Here is a 19,887-nt window from a genome sequence, read left to right on the forward strand (position 1 = left end):
GCGCATGTGCATACGCACCGGGGGCCTGCCCCAACCGCCGCCGCCCCCGCCTCACCTTTCTGGTTTATCCCTAGAGCTTTGCTTTGGGGTTGGCTGCTGCGGTCCCGTGGCTTGGCCTGCACCGCGCCGCAGCGACATGGAGGAATTGGACTCGGAGGACTTCTCCTCTTCAGAGGAGGACGAGGACTACGTGCCTTCGGGTAAGCCATTCCGTTTAAACAGTCTTGCCCCGCCCCCCACGTGAAGCGCGCTTGGCTCTGCGTGCGTGGGCCCCGTGGCTGCGGTGGCCCCGAGGCGCGGGTCTCCAGCATCCCTAACCGCACCACCCTTGTGGCCCGAGATGTGTGCATGAAGACAACTCGCACAGCCGCTCCCAGCGGCCTGACTTCGGCCGCAGCCCCCTTTCGGAGCGCTGGAACCCTCGCGTGAACGCGGCCCTACCTCGGGGGCGCTGGCGGTGGTCGGCCATCCCCTAGTCACGCCGAAGCTGAAATGGCCTGAGAGGCGGTCTGAGCGCTGGAAGTTCTCTCAAGACCTGTCCCGAGGGAATTGCCAGTTAGCATCACGTCCAAGGTCTGCCCACTTTCTGCCCTCTGAAGGGATCTGGTTGGTGGAAAGTTCACCTGATGGTGCTTTTTGTCTGTTTGCCCCCTTCTCAGAACTCTGTGTGTATTGTTTTGTATAGGCATCTCAAACTGAGAGGGGCCAAAATAAGTCTTGTCGCTCAAACAGAACTCTCTCTTCCGCCATCCTGCGCCTTCTCCATTTCCTTAAAAGTCTCCTACAATCGCTTTGGTAGAAAACAAACAAAAACCCCTAGGAGTGGAGTCCTCCTATTCCTTACTTTTGGTCCAGCCGATCAGTAAATTCTGTGTGTACGTCGAAAATACGTTTCTGACCACTTCCTTACCAATCTCACCGCTACTGAACTACCACGATCCTTCACCAGGATTCGTCATAGCTTCCCCGATTCCAGTCTTGTCCCCCAACATTGGTTTAACAGCCATGGCCAGAGAGATAATTTGGAAACTAGTTTTAATTTCATTCCAAAAGGCTTGTTTTGAAACCAAGCAGTTCCCATCATCCCTCATCCATATCAGTGTTCCGCAGCCTCATTCCTCTCACTGCTAGGACACACCCCCTTCCACCCCAGGCCCTGGCCATTGTTCCTATGTCCAACTTTGCTTGGCTCAGTATTCATTTCATTGACATAGGAAATGTCCAAACCTCTAGATAATTTTTATGAGAGTTTATTTGAGCCAAACTGATGATGTATGCTGGGGAGCAAAATCTCAAGAGAATATTTATGCATTTGAGATTAAGGAGGGATCCTAAGGAAGATTACCAAAGGTGAGGGAAAGCAATGTGGGATTGGGGATTGAATTACAGGATAATTAAGCTTATGTGTTCTCTCTCTCTCTCTTTTTTTTTTAAACCTTTTTTTTAATCCTCACCTGAGGACATTTTTCCATTTTTTTGTTCAGATAGAGTGGGAGGGAGAAAGAGAGAGAGAGAGAAACATCGATGTGAAAGGGACACATCGAGTGGTTGCCACCTGCACGACCAACCAGGGCCAGGGACAAACTGCAACCGAGGTACATGCCCTTAGTGGAAACCGAACCCGGGTCTCTCTGGACCACAGGCTGATGCTCTAACCGCTGAGCCAAACTGGCCAGGGCTCAAACTTACCTATATCGTTGAATGTTTTACAGATGTCCCTCTTTTTTATCCCCTTGACCTCCTCCTCCCCAATCCCACCCCACTCCTGCCTTCCCCACACTATTGTCTGTGTCCATTGGCTATGTATGTATACATATAAATTCTTTGGTTTCGCTCTTCCCGCCCACCACCCCCCTTTCCTTTGAGGTTCATCAGTCTAACAACCAATTTGTACTTTCTAATCCCTTCGTCTTTTTCACCCAACTCCCCTCCCATTTGGCAACCAACAAAAAGTTCTCTGTGTCTATGAGTGTTTCTGTTCTACTTGCTCATTTTGTTTGTAGATTCAGTTGTCGATAGATATGTATTTATTGCCATTTTATTATTCATATTTTTTAATCGTTTTCTTCAAGAAGACCCGTCAACATTTTATATAATAATGATTTGGTGGTGATGAACTCCTTTAGCTTTTTTTTTTGTCTGGGAAACTTGATATGTCCATCCATTCTAAATGATAGCTTTGCAGAATAGAGTAATCTTGGTTGTAGGTTCTTGCTTTTCATCACTCTGACTATTTCTTGCCACTCCCTTCTGGCCTGCAAAGTTTCTTTTGAGAAATCAGCTGACAGTCTTATGGGAACTTCCTTGTAGGTAACTAACTGCTTTTCTCTTGCTGCTTTTAAGATTCTCTGTCTCGAACCTTTTGCATTTTGATGATGGTGTGTTTTGGTGTGGGCTTCTCGGGGTTCATCTTGTTTGGGACACTCTGCGCTTCCTGGACTTGTATGCCTGTTTCCTTCACCAAATTAGGGAAGTTTTCTGTCATGGTTTCAAATACGTTTTCGATTTCTTGTTCTGTCTCTTCTCCTTCTGGCACCGCCATGATGCAAATGTTGGCATGCTTGAAGTTGTCCCAGAGGCTCCTTATACTATCCTCATTTTTTTGGATTCTTTTTTCTTTTTGCTGTTCTGATTGGGTGTTTTTTGTTTCCTTATATTCCAAATTGATGGTTTGTTTCTTGGCTTAATTACTCTACTATTGATTCCCTATAAATTATTCTTTATTTCAGTTAGTGCCTCCTTCATTTCTTACTGGTCCTTTATTAAGCTCTTGAGGCCCTCAGTACGTTCATTGAGCATCCTTATAAGCAGTGTTTTGAACTCAGCATCTGTTAGGTTGCTTATCTCCATTTCATTTTGTTCTTTTCCTGGAGTTTTGTTCTGCTCTTTCATTTGGAACATGTTTCTTTGTCTCCTCATTTTGGCTGCCTCCCTGTGTTTGTTTCTATGTATTAGGTAGAGTTGCTATGTCTCCTAGGCTTCCTAGGGTGGTCTGTTGTAGTAGGTGTCCCATAGGGTCCAGTGGCACAGCTTCCCTGATCACCCAGCTGGGCCCTTGAGGTGCACCCCTCATGTGGACTTTATACTCTTCTGCTGTAATTGAGCTTTGATTGCTGTGGGCACATCAGTGGGTGGGTTTTACTCAGGCTGATCAGCTGCAAGGACTGGTTGTGCCCACTAATCACCTTGGGTGATTAGCTGTGCAGGGGCCCACCACACAGAGCAAGACTTACTTCAGCAGTGCTCTGGTATGGACTGAGTCCATTCCTTGAATATGTCACTTGTGGAGGTGGTTGAGGGGGCGGGGTGCTTTGATGTCGTCTAAAGCTGTCCACTGGGTGTGCTGGCTCTGGGGCAAGGTCAGCCACTGCCTGTGTTCTATCCGGGGCCACCCGGCATAAGCTACAAAGTGATCTGCAGATGGCTGCTTCTTGTGCTGGGCTTGGAGGTGCCCAGGTGCAGCCAAGCTTTGAACCAAGGCTGGCTGCTTCTACTGCAGGGCCTGGGGCCAGTAAATGAGAGGTATGGGGCTCACTGTGGTCAGATGCTGCTTGTTTGAGAGAATTTAGGAAAATCTGAAGCAGGAGCCAAAACAGGCCAATCCTATGGTAAAGCCACTGGAAACAGCTTGGGTGGGCCTGAAAGTTGGGTGTGGCAGGACCTCAGGGATTCACCAGGGATTGTAGCGGGGCAAACGGTATGAGCCAGGTTGCTGGAGTCCCAAATATGACTGCCTTCTGCCAGCCCTGTGGGGGAAGGGCTCACCAAAGGAACAAAGGCCTCTAGCAGCACGTCTGTCCTGGAGAAAGCTGCCTCTCCAGTCCTCTCCCTGATGCCAAACAACTCAGTTCTTCCCCATTTGTCTCTGGTGCCTTTCAAGCTGCCTCCCCCATGCTTGTGCCTGGAGGGTGTGAGTCCAAGGAAGTCCAAGCAAGGGCCCTTTAAGAGGAGCTGCCTGGGGCTCTAGCAGTCTCAGCCTCAGCCTCGCTCAGCCTCTGTTCCACTGGGTTTTACAGCCAGAAGTTATGGAAACTTCTCTTCCTGGTACTGGAACCCTGAGCTGGGGGGCCTGGTGTGGGACGGGAGCCCCTTACTCCTCAGGGAGGACCTTCCCAGCTGAGGTATCCTCCTGATTTTTATCCCATGGATATGGGGGAGGGGACCAGCCCCTCTGCCCCTCCGTCCCTTCTACCAGTCTGGATGTGGCTGCTGCTTTAATTCCGTAGTTGTAGGACTTCCATTCAGCTTGATTTCAGGTGGTTTTGAATGATGGTTGTTCTGTAGTTATAATTTTGTTGTGGTTGTGGGAGGAGGTGAGACCGCATTTACCTGTGCCACCATCTTGCCCGGAAGTCTCATAATCAAGGTTATGTGTTCTCTTGAGGGTGGCCCGATTTAGGAGGAAGGGTCTGAAAGTGAGCATTTCAAAGGTGTGTTAACCTAGCTGCACAGAAAATATGAATGGGGCTTGCTTAAAGCAAAAATAAGCCTTTTAATTTATGATTTTATTAATTTTTTGGAGATAGATTGAGGGAGAGAGAAACATCAAATGTGAGAGCAAAACATCTATTGGCTGCCTCCTGCATGCCTCCTGCTTGCCTCCTACAGAGATCAAGCCTGCAACCCAGCCATGTGCCCTGACCGGGAATCAAACCAGCAACCTTTTGGTGAACCAGACAATGCCCAACCAACTGAGCTGCACTAACCAGGGAAGGAAGTTCCATTTTTAATATTTTCAGTCACCTCATACTGTTTTCCTTAGTGGCTGCACCAGTCTGCATTTCCACCAACAGTTCACAAGGGTTCCTTTTTCTCCACATCCTTGCCAACACTTGATTGTTGATTTATTGATAATAGCCATTCTGACATGGGACGTGATTTCTCATTGTGATTTTAATTTACATTTTTCTGATGATTAATGATGTTGAGGATTTTCATATGAATGTTGGCCATCTGTATGTCCTCTTTGGAGAAGTGTTTATTCAGGTCCTCTGCCCATTTTTAAAATTGTATTATTTGTGTTTTTGGTGTTTAGTTGTTTGAGTTCTTTATCCATTTTGGATATTAACCCTGATGGTTGGATGTATTATAGGTGAATATTTTCTCCTATTCAGTAGATTGTTTTTTCATTTTGCAGATGGTTTCCTTTGCTATGCAAAAACATTTTAGTTTGATATAGCCCCATTTATTTTTTTCTTTTGTTTCCCTTGCTGAGAGAGATATCAGAAAAAATATTGCTAAGAGGAATGTTTGAGACTTTACTCCATATGGTTTCTTCTAGGAGTTTTATGGTTTTGAGCCTTACATTTAAGTCTTTACTCCAATTTGAATTTATTCTTATATATGATGTAAGAAGGTGATCTAGTTTTATTTTTTTGCGCGTGTGTGTACAATTTTCCTAACACTATTTTTTTAATGTTTTTATTGATTTTTATTTTTTTTAGAGAGAGAGGAAGGGATAAATAGAAACACTGATTGGCTGCCTCCTGCACACCCTTACTAGGGGATTGAGCCCCAAACCCGAGTACATACCCTCACCGGGAGTCGAACCGGGACCTCTCAGTCCCTGGGACGATGTTCAATCCACTGAGCCACACTCTGGGCTCTGCTCATTTTTATATGATTTATTTTTCTCTGGAGGCTGATAGTCTTCTACTTGTTCCTTATATTTTGTGATAGTTCACAGTGATATATATATATATATACACACACACACACACACACCATACATACACACACACATACTACCTTGGTTTGAGTATGTTTTCATCCATTGACTGAACCTCTGGGAGTTTTGTGTATGTGTGACAATTTTCTCTTATATTTTTCTGAAATCCTCATAGTTCATATGTTGACTCTTATGTTAGATATTCTGGACTGTTTTCCATGTTAGTTGATTTTTTGTTTTTAAATCCTCACCCGAGGATATTTTTCTATTTTTATTTTTAGGAAGAGTGGAAGGGGTGGGGGGGGTGGGGGAAACATCAGTGTGAGAGAGACACACTGATTTGTTGCTGCCTCCCTCACGACCACGACCGGGGATCAAACCCGCAACCCTTTGGTCCATGGGCCCACACATATTCTAACTGCTTAGCCAAACCAGCCAGGGCTGATTTTTAAATTTTGAACAGCCTTCTAATTCTGGGATAAAACTCACATGGTCATAATATATTCTTTTTATACAATGTTGTTTATTCGGGGATTATGTTAGGTGCTTTCTCAGATTTTCCGTGATTCTTAGTTGTGTGGCTCACATTTAAGCATGGGGGAATAAAAAGCTCTGAGTCTTTGGACAATATATGTCCATTTTGTGCTTCATTGTCTATAGGGTTGTTGTTATGCTTTTTTTTTTTTTTTTTAATCCTCACCTGGGGATATTTTTCTATTTATCTTCAGAGAGAGTGGGAGGGAGGGAGGGAAAGAGAAAGAAAGAAACATCAACATGAGAGCCACACATTGAGTGGCTGCTTCCTGCACGACCCCGACCAGGGCCTGGGACAAACTGTATCCGAGGTACGTGTCCTTGGCGGGATCTGAACCTGGGTCTCTCTTGTCCGCAGGCTGACACTAACCACTGAACAAATCAGCCAGAGCTAAAAACTTTTTAAAAAATAAAGAGATGCTCATTTCTACTAGTGTGACATTGTTGTTGTGCCATTTCAGTGAACAGACTAGAAAATATTTATTTTAAAATAAGTTAGATTTTAGTCTGGCTGGTGTGGCTCAGTGGTTGAGTGACAACCCATGCACCAAGAGGTTGCCAGTTCGATTCCCTGTCAGAACACATGCCCAGGTTGTGGGCGTGATCCCCAGTCGGGGGCATGAAAGAGAGGACCAATAGATGTTCTCTCTCATTGGTGTTTCTATCTTTTTCTCCCTCTCCTTTCCTCTCTCTGTAAAATTAATAAAGAAAAAAAATTAAAAGAAAAAGTTAAATTTCATATTGATATTTTAAATTCTATTTTGACATTTGTGTTTTCACACTTAATTTCTTTGATTTTATAATTGAATGCCATTTCTCTTATTCTGAACATCTGGATTCCTAACATTAACATAATTACTTGCTTTCACCTAACATATAAAGGAAATAGTTTTACAATACCAAGGAGTAGAACATTTTTTTGTCTTCAGACTGCATTTTGCTGAGGATGTGCAGTAAAAAAAAACTATGTTTCTAAACTCCTTGGAATCCCTTCTTTGTGGGTTATGTTATTGTTTGGGCATATAGTTATATTTATTTATTCAAACCATTCTTAAGGGAATGTCCAAAATTCTGTAGAAAGTTAAACAGAGAGAACTCCAGCTTCTGCCCCTGCCTACTCCACCTGTTCTACCTTAACCCTTATAGATGGCTCTTTTCTTTTGTTTGTTTGTTTATTCTTCCAGTGTTGGCTTAGGTAAATATAATTAAATCCAATGCCGCCCTAGTACCCACCATTGAAAATTTATGTCTTTTAAAAGTCCTTTTGCTGTAGTGATTTTACTGGCGTGTCAGAAAGCAAAATTACATTTGTGTGTTCAGACTGCCATATTAACCTGGAACTCACTTCTCTCTTCATGAAACACTTTCACTTATCACTTGTTATCTGGATACCAAACTTGTTTTCAGATTATCATCACATGGCTGGCTCCTTTTCAGCATCTTTCCTCTTCTCTTTTTCTAATCTCTGCTATCATATTTGTAGTCTTCAAGAGTTTGGTTTTTGTTTTGTTTTGTTATAGTTTTCTGAAAAAAAAAAATCTAAAAATCATTCTTATTTCATGGATGTCTGTAAGGATATTAATTATAAAGGCTTTTAAAAATAAAATTTAACTTTTTGTTTTATTTTTTTTTCAAATTCTGTTTCCTCTGAATCTCTTTCTGCTTATTTTAAGTATTGCCTTTCATGTTGGAGGCTTTCCTGAAGTGTTTGGTGATGGTTGGTTCATTATGAGTAAAATATTTAAAAGCTGATTAGATATGTCCAGCCAGTGTGGCTTAGCAGTTGAGCTAAGGAGGTCACTGATTCGATTCCCGGTCAGGACACATGCCCAAGTCGTGGGCTCGATCCCTGGTAGGAAGCATGCAGGAGACGGCATTGATGTTTTTTTTTCTCTCTCTCTCTCCCTCTCACTTACTCTCTCTCTAAAATCAATAAAGGAAAAAAAAATTTTTTTTTTTTAAATTTCAAAAGCTCGTTAGGTATGAGGAATATTCAAAACAGCACTATTTGTAATGGCTCCAAACTGGAAACAACCTAAATGTGTTATCAACACAAGAATGGATAAATAAATTGTGGTATAGTCATACAGTGAAATACTGTTTTGGGTGGAAGTGAATAAACTATATCTACATGCAACAGTAAGGGTGACTCTTACAAACAGAATGTTGAGTGAAAGCAGCCAGACACAAAAGAGTATATACTGTAGGCCTAGAAACACACTAAACTAATCTGTGGTATTAGAAGTCAGGATAGTGGTTGCCTTTGGGATGGGGCTGGTGGCTAGTGACTAGAAGGGGACATAAGGGGCCTTTTGGAATGCTGATCATTGTGTTCTGCCTCTTGAACTGGGTCCTAGATATGTAAATGTGTTCACTCTGTGTAATTTTATTAAACTATACATTAATAGCCTGGACAGTGTGACTCAGTGGATTGAGAGCCGTCCCAGGGACTGAGAGGTCCTGGTTTGATTCCTGCTCAGGGCACATGCTTGGGTTGCAGGCTCGATCTCCAATGAGGGGTGTGCAGGAGGCAGCCGATCAGTGTTTCTCACATCAATGTTTCTGTCTCTCTCCCTAAAAAAATCTATAAAAACATATTTTAAAGACCTATACATTAATAAATAAATATAATTATCTATTAATGAATATTTACTGTTAATAAATTAATATAAATTAATAAGTTATCAAGAAATAATTTAATAAATAGAAAATTTATTGATAGATATAACTATACAAAAAACACATGTTTTTCCATATGCGTGTGTTATGTTCAAATACAAGTTTATATGAAGTAAGAAAGCCAATTGAATAGCCATGTCGGCAGGATTTATTGACTGGTGCCCACAGTGTGGTCATCCAGGCAACACTTTTTTTGTTTTTTTTTATCCTCACCCAAGGACATTTTTCCATTTTCTGTTCAGACAGAATGGGAGGGAGAGAGAGGAAGAGAGAGAGAGAAACATCGACGTGAAAGGTACACATCGAGTGGCTGCCACCCGCACGACCCAACCAGGGCCAGGGACAAACTGCAGCTGAGGTACGTGCCCTTAGTGGGAACCGAACCCCGGTCTCTCTGGACCGCAGGCCGACGCTCTAATCCCTGAGCCAAACCGGCCAGGCCAACACTTTTTTATTGGGGATGCCTGAATGTCATTGTCTGAGGATGGGGAATACCCATGTTTATTTTTTCTGCTATGTCTAACTAGAAGTCTTTAGACCTTTTTCTAAACCTCTTTTATGGACCACGACAAGGAATTATTTGCTCACTCTTGAAATATATCCAAGATGAAGTAGGGAACCTCAGTTTCTTCTTTGAAAAGTACAGTAGGTAGAATTGGAATTTCTATTCATTCAGCAAATATCCATAAAGGCAAAACAGAATCCATGTCCTCATGGTGTATAGAGCATAGCAGAAATTACAAACATTAAATATAAGTGGGTTGAGTTATGCAGGAAAATATGGACTGTTGTGAAAGCCTAGAATCTGGGAACTAAGCCTAGTCTTCAGGGACAGGGAAGTAATATTTAATTAGGTGAAGAATATAAGAAAGTACTAGACATTTTTCTTAATGCAAATGTCTCAACTTGATGTGAAAACCTTTGTTCTTGTCTGTCTGACCACCCTATTGTGTGATTTCAGGTGGAGAGTATAGTGAAGATGATGTAAATGAATTAGTGAAGGAAGATGAAGTGGATGGTGAAGAGCAGACACAGAAAACCAAAGGGAAAAACAGAAAGGCTCAGAGCATTCCTGCCAGGTGATGCTGCCCACAGGGCCCTTAGATTTAGGGCCATTGTCACAACCATCCTTATTGCTGGGATTGGTCTGATAGTTTTCTTGCTGCTAGGGTTTCTTAATTATTCTCTTTAAGGAAAACATTTGGTTACATATTAGGATTAAATTTTTGGATTCTGGCAAGCTTTAAAATTTTTAGAGCATTTAAAAAAATGTAATAGGTAATATGTACACATAGTTAAAATGAAAAACTTAGTTACTACAAAAAATGTATACCTCATCTCTAGCCCTTGTTGCTATGCCTCAGAAGAACTATGCTACCAGAGGTATTCTTATTTTGTGCATGTACAAGCATGTATGTATATATTTCATACTCTCTTTTAAAACAATAACAACAAATATACTCTGCATATCGTTTCTCATTTTCATTATTTCACATCTTGGAGATGATACCATGGCAGTATATCTAGCTATACTTTATTCTTTTCAATGGCTGCATATTTTATTATATGGATAGACCTTACTTTAAGTTTCTCTTATTGAGACATTTAATTTGTACCTCTTTACTACAACAAACAAGACTGCAGTGAATATTGTTTTTATATATATCTTCATATAAATGTAGAAGTGTATCTGCAAATCAGATCTGTAGAAGTAGGATCGTTTGATCCAGGGTTATATGCAATAAAAAAAAAATTATTTCTAAATATCTACAAATTACTTTCTATAGGCCTGGTACACTCCTATCAAAAATTATGAAAATTTGGATGGGTTATTTAACTCGGATCAGAGAATCTTCCACAGAAGTCTTTTATTCTTTTTGACTGGTGTTTTTGTCTTTCTGGGCATTGAAGCAAAAAGAAGATTGTAGTTTATAAAAAGGGAAAAAGGAATTTTAGGTATTAGATTCACTTGAAGTTAGAATCAATTTACTTGCATTAGTTTTGGGCCCTTGTCCTTGAAATTTTCTGTATTCCAGCTTTCATATCTTCAGAAAATGGGAAAAAATATGCATCTTGTACTAAGAGAATTCTAGGAAGAAACAGTGTAAATATATTTGAGGCTCTCCTCAACAGAAAATGTTCTCCAAATGTAATGACTTCAAAAAGTAAAAAAATGTCTGATATATATATGTGTGTGTGTGTGTGTGTGTGTGTGTGTGTGTGTGTGTGTGTATATATATGGAATTCTTAGAATACTCTTTCTGGACAGATTGATTCTGTGAAGTGATATTGGGTGTTTCTTGGTGAGAATAGCTGGTCATGACTTAGAAGTAGAACACTCTATTTTGTTTCTGAGTGCCTGAGGGGGGAGCTAAGCTTAATTTTTTTTTTTTCTTCCACAAAATCTCAGTGTACCTCTTTTTTCTATACCCATAATGTTCATCTTAACCAGTAGTCCCAGATTTAAAAGTTTTTTTTGCATTTGCAGCATTAAGTTTGGAATTGAGGAAAGGATAACAAATAATTTTGCATGTGTTGACTTTCCTTTTCCTTGTGATGTTGGTGATTAGGAAGAGAAAACAAGGTGGCCTCTCATTAGAAGAAGAGGAAGAGGAGGATGTCAGCGGGGAATCTGGAGGAAGTAGCAGTGAGGAGGAAGACACAACTGTAGAGCAGGAAGAAGGCACTGGGTCAGAGGATGCAAGGAAAAAGAAGGAGGATGAACTATGGGCCAGCTTCCTCAGTGATGTGGGACCAAAATCAAAAGTGCCCTCAAGTTCACAACTTAAAGTAAGTTGAGCCCTGGCCATTGTTAGAGCATCGGCCCACACACTGAAGGGTTGCAGGTTCGATTCCCTGTCAAGGGCAAGTACCTGGGTCGCGGGTTTGATTCCTAGCCCAGCTGGGACATGTGTGGGAGGCAACTGATTGATGTATCTCTCTCTTTGTCTCTTCCTCCCTCCCTCCTTCCCTCCCCCTCTCCCACTCTCTCTAAAAATCAATGGAAAAAATATTCTTGGGTGAGGATTAACAAAAATAAAAAATAAAGTAAGTTGATATGTGAATGAGATGAATGTTTCCCCAGAAATACTCTTAAATTCTCCAAATAGTTTTTTTATTTTTATTTACAAGCTGAGATTTGACACTTACAGCAGAAATCAGACTACATAGATGCCTTTTGATAGCACCTCTATTAAGTGAAAAGCAAAGCATTTTCTATGTTAGGAAAACTAAGCTTTTTTAATCAAATAAAGTTGCAATAGGTCTTTAACTGTTTAGAGATGAAACATTTAAGAATAGCCATAAACATCCCGGCCGGTGTGATTCAGTGGCTTGAGCATCAACCCATGGACTGAGAAGTCCTGGTTTGATTCCTGGTCAGGGCACATGCCCAGATTGCAGGCTTGATCCCCGGTAGGGGGGTATAGGAGGCAGCTGATCAATGTTTCTCTCTGACATTGATGTTTCTATCTCTTCCTTCCTCTCTCTCTCAAAAAAATCAATAAAAATAAAAAGAATAGCCATAAATAGCATGTTTGAATGGTTCTTTTAGATTTCATCCTTAATGTGAAACTCATTTCTAATTTTTTTTTTTTTTTATAGAAAAGAGAAGAGACTGAAGAGACAAGTTCAAATAAATTGTTGGTCAAAGCAGAAGAGCTAGAAAAACCTAAAGAAACAGAAAAAGTTAAAATCACCAAGGTGTTTGATTTTGCTGGTGAAGAAGTCAGGTAAGATGATCTTCACAAACTTTGAAACTAGTTCTTTTAAAAATGAGCATCTTACCCGGCCGGTGTGGCTCAGTTGAGCCTTGACCCTTGCATCAAGAGGTCGCCGGTTCGATTCCCAAACAGGGCACATGCCCATGTTGTGGGCCAGATCCCCAGTGAGGGGCGTGCAGGAGGTGGCCATTCGATGTTCTCTCTCATTGATGTTTCTATCTCTCTCTCCCTTCCTCTCTCTCTAAAATCAGTAAAGGAAAAAAATAAAAATAAAATTGATTCATCAGATTTGTTATTAGTTTAGAAACACAGTAGGGACTTAAAACCTCCTGGCCATTTCAGGTAAGAGCCACATACCTAGAATTTTCTCTTTCCTACTTACCTAATTTTGTGAAGACATCAGATTTGTAATTTAGAGCTAAATGAGAACAGATGAAGTGCCAATCAATTTTTAGGTAGTCACATTTATTTTCTTTGACAGTAATTAATTAGACCTGTATGCTCTCTGAAAAGATCATTTCCCCTAAATTGATGATTTTTTTTGTTTTGTTTTGTTCAGGTAGAGTGGGAGGGAGAGAGAGGAACAGATAGAGAGAGAGAAACATCGATGTGAAAGGAACACACCGAGTGGCTGCCACCCGCACGACCGACCAGGGCCGGGGACAAACTGCAACCGAGGTACGCGCCCTTAGCGGGAACCGAACCCGGGTCTCTCAGGACCGCAGGCCGACGCTTTAACCGCTGAGCCAAACCGGCCAGGGCTAAATTGATGATTTTTTAAAAAAATATTTTTTGATTGATTGTTTTAGAGAGAGAGGAAGGGAGAGAGAAATGTTGATATCAGAAACATCTGAGAAATGTTGATATCAGAAACATCTGTTGGCTGTCTCCTGCACGCCCCCTACTGGGGATCGAGCCTGCAACCTGGACATGTGGCATAATTGGGAGTCGAACCGGGACTTCTCAGTCCATGGGATGACACTCAATCCACTGAGCTATACCAGCTGGGCCCTTTTCTCTCTCTCTTTTTTTTAAAATCCTTACCCAAGGATATGTTTTTACTAATTTTTAGAGAGATGAAGTTAGAGAGAGAGAAAGAGAAAAACATCCATGTGAGAATCATTGCATGGTTGCTTTCTATATGTGTCCAGGATCAAACCTGCAACCTGGGGCCCCAGCCAGTTTGGCTCAGTGGTTAGAGTGTCAGTCCGTGGAACAAAGAGTCTCAGGTTTGATTCCGGCGAAGGGCACATACCTAGATAGCAGTTCGGTCCCTGGCCCTGGCCGGGATCATGCAGGAGGCAGCCAGTTGGAGTGTCTCTCTCACATCGATGTTTCTCTCTCTTCCCCTCATCCTCTCTCCCCTTCTCTGCCTCCCACTCTATCTGAAAATGAATGTAGAAATATCCTCAGTTGAGGATTTAAAACAAAACAAAAAAAGTCCCTGCAACCTAGGTATGTGGCCTGACTGGGAATCAAACCCACACCCCTCCTTTTTTTTTTTTTTTTTTTTTTTACAAGAGTTTTTAAAACCTTTTTTTGTTTTTTTGGTTTTTTTGAGAGAGAGAGAGAGAGAGAGAGAGAGAGAGGTAGAAATATCAGTGTGAGAGAGAAATGTCATCGGCTGCCTCCTGCATGCCCCCCATGGGGGATCTAGCCCAGAACCCAGGCATGTGCCTTAACTGGGAATCGAACCAAGACCTCTCAGTCCATGAGATGACGCTCAATCCACTGAGCCACACTGGCTGGGTGAACCCACAACATTTTGGTGCATGGAATGATGTTCCAACTAGCTGAGCCACCTGGCCAGGGCTAGAATCGATATCTTAAAAATAATATCTGGTTTCCAACAATGGTATCATCCAATGAAAATTCGTCTTAGGAAAAAGAATTGGGCATTATTAGTTTTATGAATGGTGTGGAGCAAAACTTTTAATTATTTAAAAATTTTCTTCTCACCCTGGCTGATTTGGCTCAGTGGTTAGAGTGTCGACCACAGACCAAAGAGTCACAAATTCAATTCTGGTTAAGGGTACATACCTCGACTGCAGTTCAGTCCCCGGCCCTGGTTGTGATTGTGTGGGAGGCAGCCAGTCGATGTGTCTCTCACACTTTGAAGATAAAAGGAAAAAATATCCTCTGGAGAGGATTTAAAAAAAATTTTTTCTTTTCCTCCAATTTTTCTTCTGAAAAATTTCACTTACAGAAACGTAAGAATAGTGTTACAATAAACACCTATATACCTGGCATACAGATTTATTTGTTAATGTTTTGTCTCTTTCACCTTCTGTAACTCTCTTTGTTTTGGCCGAACCATTTGAGAATTACTTGTAGACACTAGAGAATTACTTCATTCTTAAATACTTCAACATCTCCTTCAGGATATAATGTAACTCAGATTCAGTGAATTTCACATTAATGCAAATTATTATCTAAACTCTTTGTGGTGAAGGGTCCTGATTTAAAATTTCTAACTTGTTACAGATCAAAACTTTTGTGAAACACAGTAAGATGGAATTATAGTAAGTTTAAAAAGAGATAGAACACAACAACGAGGTATCACCTCACACCTGTCAGAATGGCCGCCATCAACGAATCATCAAACAAGTGTTGGCGAGGGTGTGGAGAAAAGGGGACTCTAGTACACTGCTGGTGGGAATGCAGACTGGTGGAGCCACTATGGAAAACACTATGGTGTTACCTTAAAAAATTAAAAATTGAATTGCCATTTGACCCAGTGATCCCACTTCTAGGAATATACCCTAAGAAGCCTGAAACACCAATCAGAAAGAATATATCTACCCCCATGTTCATAGCAGCACTATTTACAATAGCTAAGATCTGGAAACAGCCCAAGTGTCTATCAGTAGACAAATGGATAAGAAAGCTGTGGTACATATACACAATGGAGTACTATGCACCTGTAAGAAAGAAAGATCTCTTTCCTGTGAGATGACATGGAGGGACCTGGAAAGTATTATCCTAAGCAAAACAAGCCAAACAGAAAAAGACAAATACCACATGATCTCACTTATTTGTGGAATATAATGAATATAACAATGTGAGGAATAAGGTAGACCCAGAGATGTGGAAGTAAGGTGCAGACTGACAACCCTCAGAAGAAGGGGTGGGGGGAGGGAGAGATAAACTACAGAACTTGTATGCATGTACCCATAACCAATGGACATGGACAACAAAGCCGGGGACAGGGTGTAGGGTGTGGGGAGGAGGGTGTCAATGGGGTAAACAAAGGAGAAACATCTGTAACAAAAATAAAATAATTTAAAAAATAAAATAAAAAATTAACAAAAATATATGCAAAAAAAGAGAGATAGGCCCTGGCCGGTTTGGTTCAGTGGTGGGAGCGTCGGCCTGCGGTCCAGAGAGGCCCGGGTTCGGTTCCTGCTGAGGGCACGTACTTAGGTTGCAGTTTGTCCCCGGCCCTGGTTGGGTCATGCAGGTGGCAGCCACTCGGTGTGTCCCTTTCACGTCGACGTTTCTCTTTCTCTCTTCCTCTCTCTCCCTCCCACTCTTTCCTCAGGTGAGGATTAAAAAAAAAGAGAGAGAGAGAGATAGAATATACCAGCTCAAATTTTTGATAAGATTTAACAGATAAACATATTACATTTCAGTACATGCCAAAATGAACATAGATAGGAAAAGGAAAATAATTGTATAATTATATATGCTATTCACTGAAAGTGTCAGTATAAGTGATTGATACAGGGAACCACTGTTATATTTATACTTTTTTATTCTGTAATTGAAATAAAAACTAAAACATCAATTCTTACCCTGACCCGGCGGAGCTCATTTGGTTAGAGCATCATCCCAATATGCCAAGTTTGTGGGTTCAATCTCTGGTCAGGGCACATACAAGAGTCAACCAGTGAAGGCATAAATAAGTAAAACAACAAACTGATGTTTCTGTCTGTCTCTCTCTGTCTCATAGTCTCTCTCTTTCTCTCCTCCCCTTCTCTCCTTTCCTCTCTCTCTCAAATCAATTAATAAAAATTTTTAAAATCAATTCTCGGTAGTTAACATCTAGACATTCACTTTGTATATTTTAAAACTTTTTAATACACAAAATAGCTTATTTTTTTAGCTTTTTGTCTTGTTAATTTAATCTAAGTTGGGTTGATGACAGCACTACTCCTGGAGGATAATGAATGTGTAGATTATTTTTGTGTTGGTTGTTTTCTTTTTCTTTCTTTTTTTTTTCAAATCTTTATTGGATGTAAAATGTATTACAGATGTTCCACATTTTTCCCCCATTGACCCCCTCCTCCCTACTCCCGCCCCCCTCCCACCTTTTCTCACACTATTGTCTGTGTCCATTGGTTATGCATATAAGTTTTTTGGTTTATTTCTTCCCACCCCCCCAACCCCTTTCCCTTTGAGGTTTGTCAGTCTAGCAATGAATTTGTGCTTCTTAATCCCTTCACCTTTTTCACCCATTCCCCCAACCCCCTTCCTAACTGGCAACCAACAAAATGTTCTCTGTATCTATGAGAATGTTTCTGTTCTACCTGTTCATTTTGTTTGTAGATTCCATTGTTGATAGATATGTATTCATTGCCATTTTGTTTGTTCATACATTTTATCTTTTTCCTCAAAAAGACCCTTCATCGTTTCATATAATAACGGTTTGGTAGTGATGAACTCCTTTAACTTTTTCTTGTCTGGGAGAGTTTTTTATGTCCATCGATTCTAAATGACAGCTTTGCAGGATAGAGTAATTTTGGTTGTAGGTTCTTGGTTTTCATCACTCTGAATATTTCTTGCCACTCCCTTCTGGCCTGCAAAGTTTCTTTTGAGAAATCAGCTGACAGCCTATTGGGAACTCCCTTGTAGGTAACTAACTGCTTTTCTCTTGCTGCTTTTAAGATTCTCTCTTTGTCTTGAACCTTTTGCATTTTGATGATGATGTGTCTTGGTGTGGGCCTCTTGGGGTTCATCTTGTTTGGAACTCTCTGTGCTTCCTGGACTTGTATGTCTGTTTCCTTCACCAAGTTAGGAAAGTTTTCTGCCATTATTGTTTCAAACAGGTTTTCGATTTCTTGTCCTCTCTCTTCTTCTGGCACCCGCAAGATGCGAATGTTGGCACGCTTGAAGTTGTCCCAGAGGCTCCTTACACTATCCTCATTTTTTTGGATTCCTTTTTCTTTTTGCTGTTCTGAGTGGGCATTTTTTGCTTCCTTATATTCCAAATTGATGGTTTGCTCCTTGGATTTACATACTCTATTATTGAAGCTGTGTAAATTATTCTTTATTTCAGTTAATGCCTCCTTCAATTCTAATTGTGTATCCATGATTTCTGATTGGTCCTTTTTTATGCTCTTGAGGCCCTCCCTAAGTTCACTGAGGTTCTCACTAAGTTCATTGAGCATCCTTATAAGCAGTATTTTGAACTCAGTATCTGTTAGGTTGCTTATCTCCATTTCGCGTAGTTCTTTTATTGGGGTTTTGTTCTGTTCTTTCATTTGGGACCTGTTTCTTTGTCTCCTCATTTTGGCTGCCTCCCTGTGTTTGTTTCAGTGTACTACTTAATGAGATGTATGGGGCTCGCTGAGACCAGATGCTGCTCGTTTGAAAGAATTTAGGAAAAACCTGAAGCAGGATCCAAGACAGGCCAATCCTATGGTTAAGCAAGTGGCAACAGCTTGGGTGGGCTTGAAAGTTGGGTGGGGCGGGGCGGGGCCTTAGAGAGTCAGCAGGGCGGGGCTACCAGTGTGAGCCAGGTTGCTGGAGTCCCAGATATGGCGACTGTCTGCCGCCCCAGGGAAGGGCTCTCCAAAGGAACAAAGGCCTCTGACAGCACGTTTGTCCCCGAGGAAGCTCCCTCTCCAGCCCTCGCTCCAATGCCAAACAGCTCAGTTGTTCCCTGTATGTCTCTGGTGCCCCTCGAGCTGCCTCCCCTCCGAGCTTAGAGGAAGAGAGTCCGATAAGTCCGTGCGCGCGGGCCCTTTAGGGAGCTGCCTGGGGCTCCAGCCGCCTCAGCCTCCCTGAGCCTCAGTTCCCACTGGTTTTTCCAGCCAGAAGTGATGGGGATTCTCTTCTTGGCACTGGAACCCTGAGCGGGGCACCTGGTGTGGGACGGGGACCTCTCAGTCCTCAGGAAGGACCTTCCCAGCCTCGGGAGCCTCCTGATTTTTATCCGCCACACCTGGGTGTGGGACCAGCCCCTCTGCCCCTCCGCCCCTCCTATCCTACCAGTCTGGATGTGGCTTCTGCTTTAATTCCGTAGTTGTAGGACTTCCATTCAGCTTGGTTTCAGGCGGTTTTGAATGACAGTTGTTCTGTAGTTTAGTTGTAACTTTGATGTGGTTGTGGGAGGACGCGATACTGCTTTTACCTACGCCGCCATCTTGACCGGAAGTCCGAGCAATGGTTGTTTTCTTTTTTATAAAAGATAAGATTCATCATAAAGAAATCCATCTCAGAGATATTTCCAAGAGAATAGAAGTATAGATTTTAAAGCCATTTCACTAAGTTCAGGATTTTCATTTTTACTTTATCTAAAATGAAGCCATTGATACTATATTTTCAAAGTGCATTTTCACTGCCCATTCTAGTAGTTTATCCTGTCAAGATATAATTAAATTTAAGTTGTGCTTCAGTGGAAAGTAAGGAATTCTGGATGCATGAATTTCTCTTCTGTGGATATTATTTTGATAGAAAATATAGTTCCAAGCCTTCTATGTTAATCTATAGAAATTCTGTTCTTCCAGGCCTCTTAACTTTTATTTATTTTTATCCTCACCCGAGGACATCTTTAGATAGAGTGGGAGGGAGGCAGAGAGAGAGAGAGAGAGAGAGGCATCAATGTGAGAGAGACACATCGACTGGTTGCCACCTGTACAACCCCAACTGGGGCTGGGAACAAACCGCAACAGAGGTTCTTGCCCTTAGTGGGAACCAAACTTGAGACTTCTGATCCGCGGGTCGACACTCTTAACAGCTGAGCCAAACTGGACAGGACCCTTAACTTTTATTTTTATCCTTATATTTTATTTGCTACTGAAAAACATGTTGAATCACTTCCTTGCATGGGAGTACTAAGATTATTAAAAATACCAAAAATGTCATAGAAAAAAGCAAGTTTTATTGTCTAGTTGGGATCTTTAAAATTGTGAAGCAACTGGTTAGTTTTTCTTTTGGAAATACTTTATTTCTTAGTTCATCATTCTCAACATCATTTTTCTCTTTCATAACCATTGTATTTTCAGCACGCAGTATAACATACACACATTTATGATCAGTTTTCCATTTATCACATATAAA

The 19,887-nt window shown here is 41.4% G+C and overlaps 1 protein-coding gene across 1 annotated transcript in view; it reads left to right on the forward strand.

The window, feature by feature from the left end:
- Positions 1-19,887, forward strand: part of CFDP1 (craniofacial development protein 1) — a 121,583-nt gene continuing 101,696 nt past the window's right edge. The window contains exons 1-4 of the mRNA XM_036275717.1: positions 1-200; positions 9,843-9,960; positions 11,452-11,671; positions 12,485-12,612. Of these exons, the coding sequence (XP_036131610.1) occupies positions 5-200; positions 9,843-9,960; positions 11,452-11,671; positions 12,485-12,612 (662 nt within the window). The 5' untranslated portion in view covers positions 1-4. The remainder of the gene's footprint in view (positions 201-9,842; positions 9,961-11,451; positions 11,672-12,484; positions 12,613-19,887) is intronic.

Source organism: Molossus molossus, unplaced genomic scaffold, assembly GCF_014108415.1.
Source record: "Molossus molossus isolate mMolMol1 unplaced genomic scaffold, mMolMol1.p scaffold_m16_p_21, whole genome shotgun sequence".
Taxonomy (NCBI): Eukaryota; Metazoa; Chordata; class Mammalia; order Chiroptera; family Molossidae; genus Molossus; species Molossus molossus.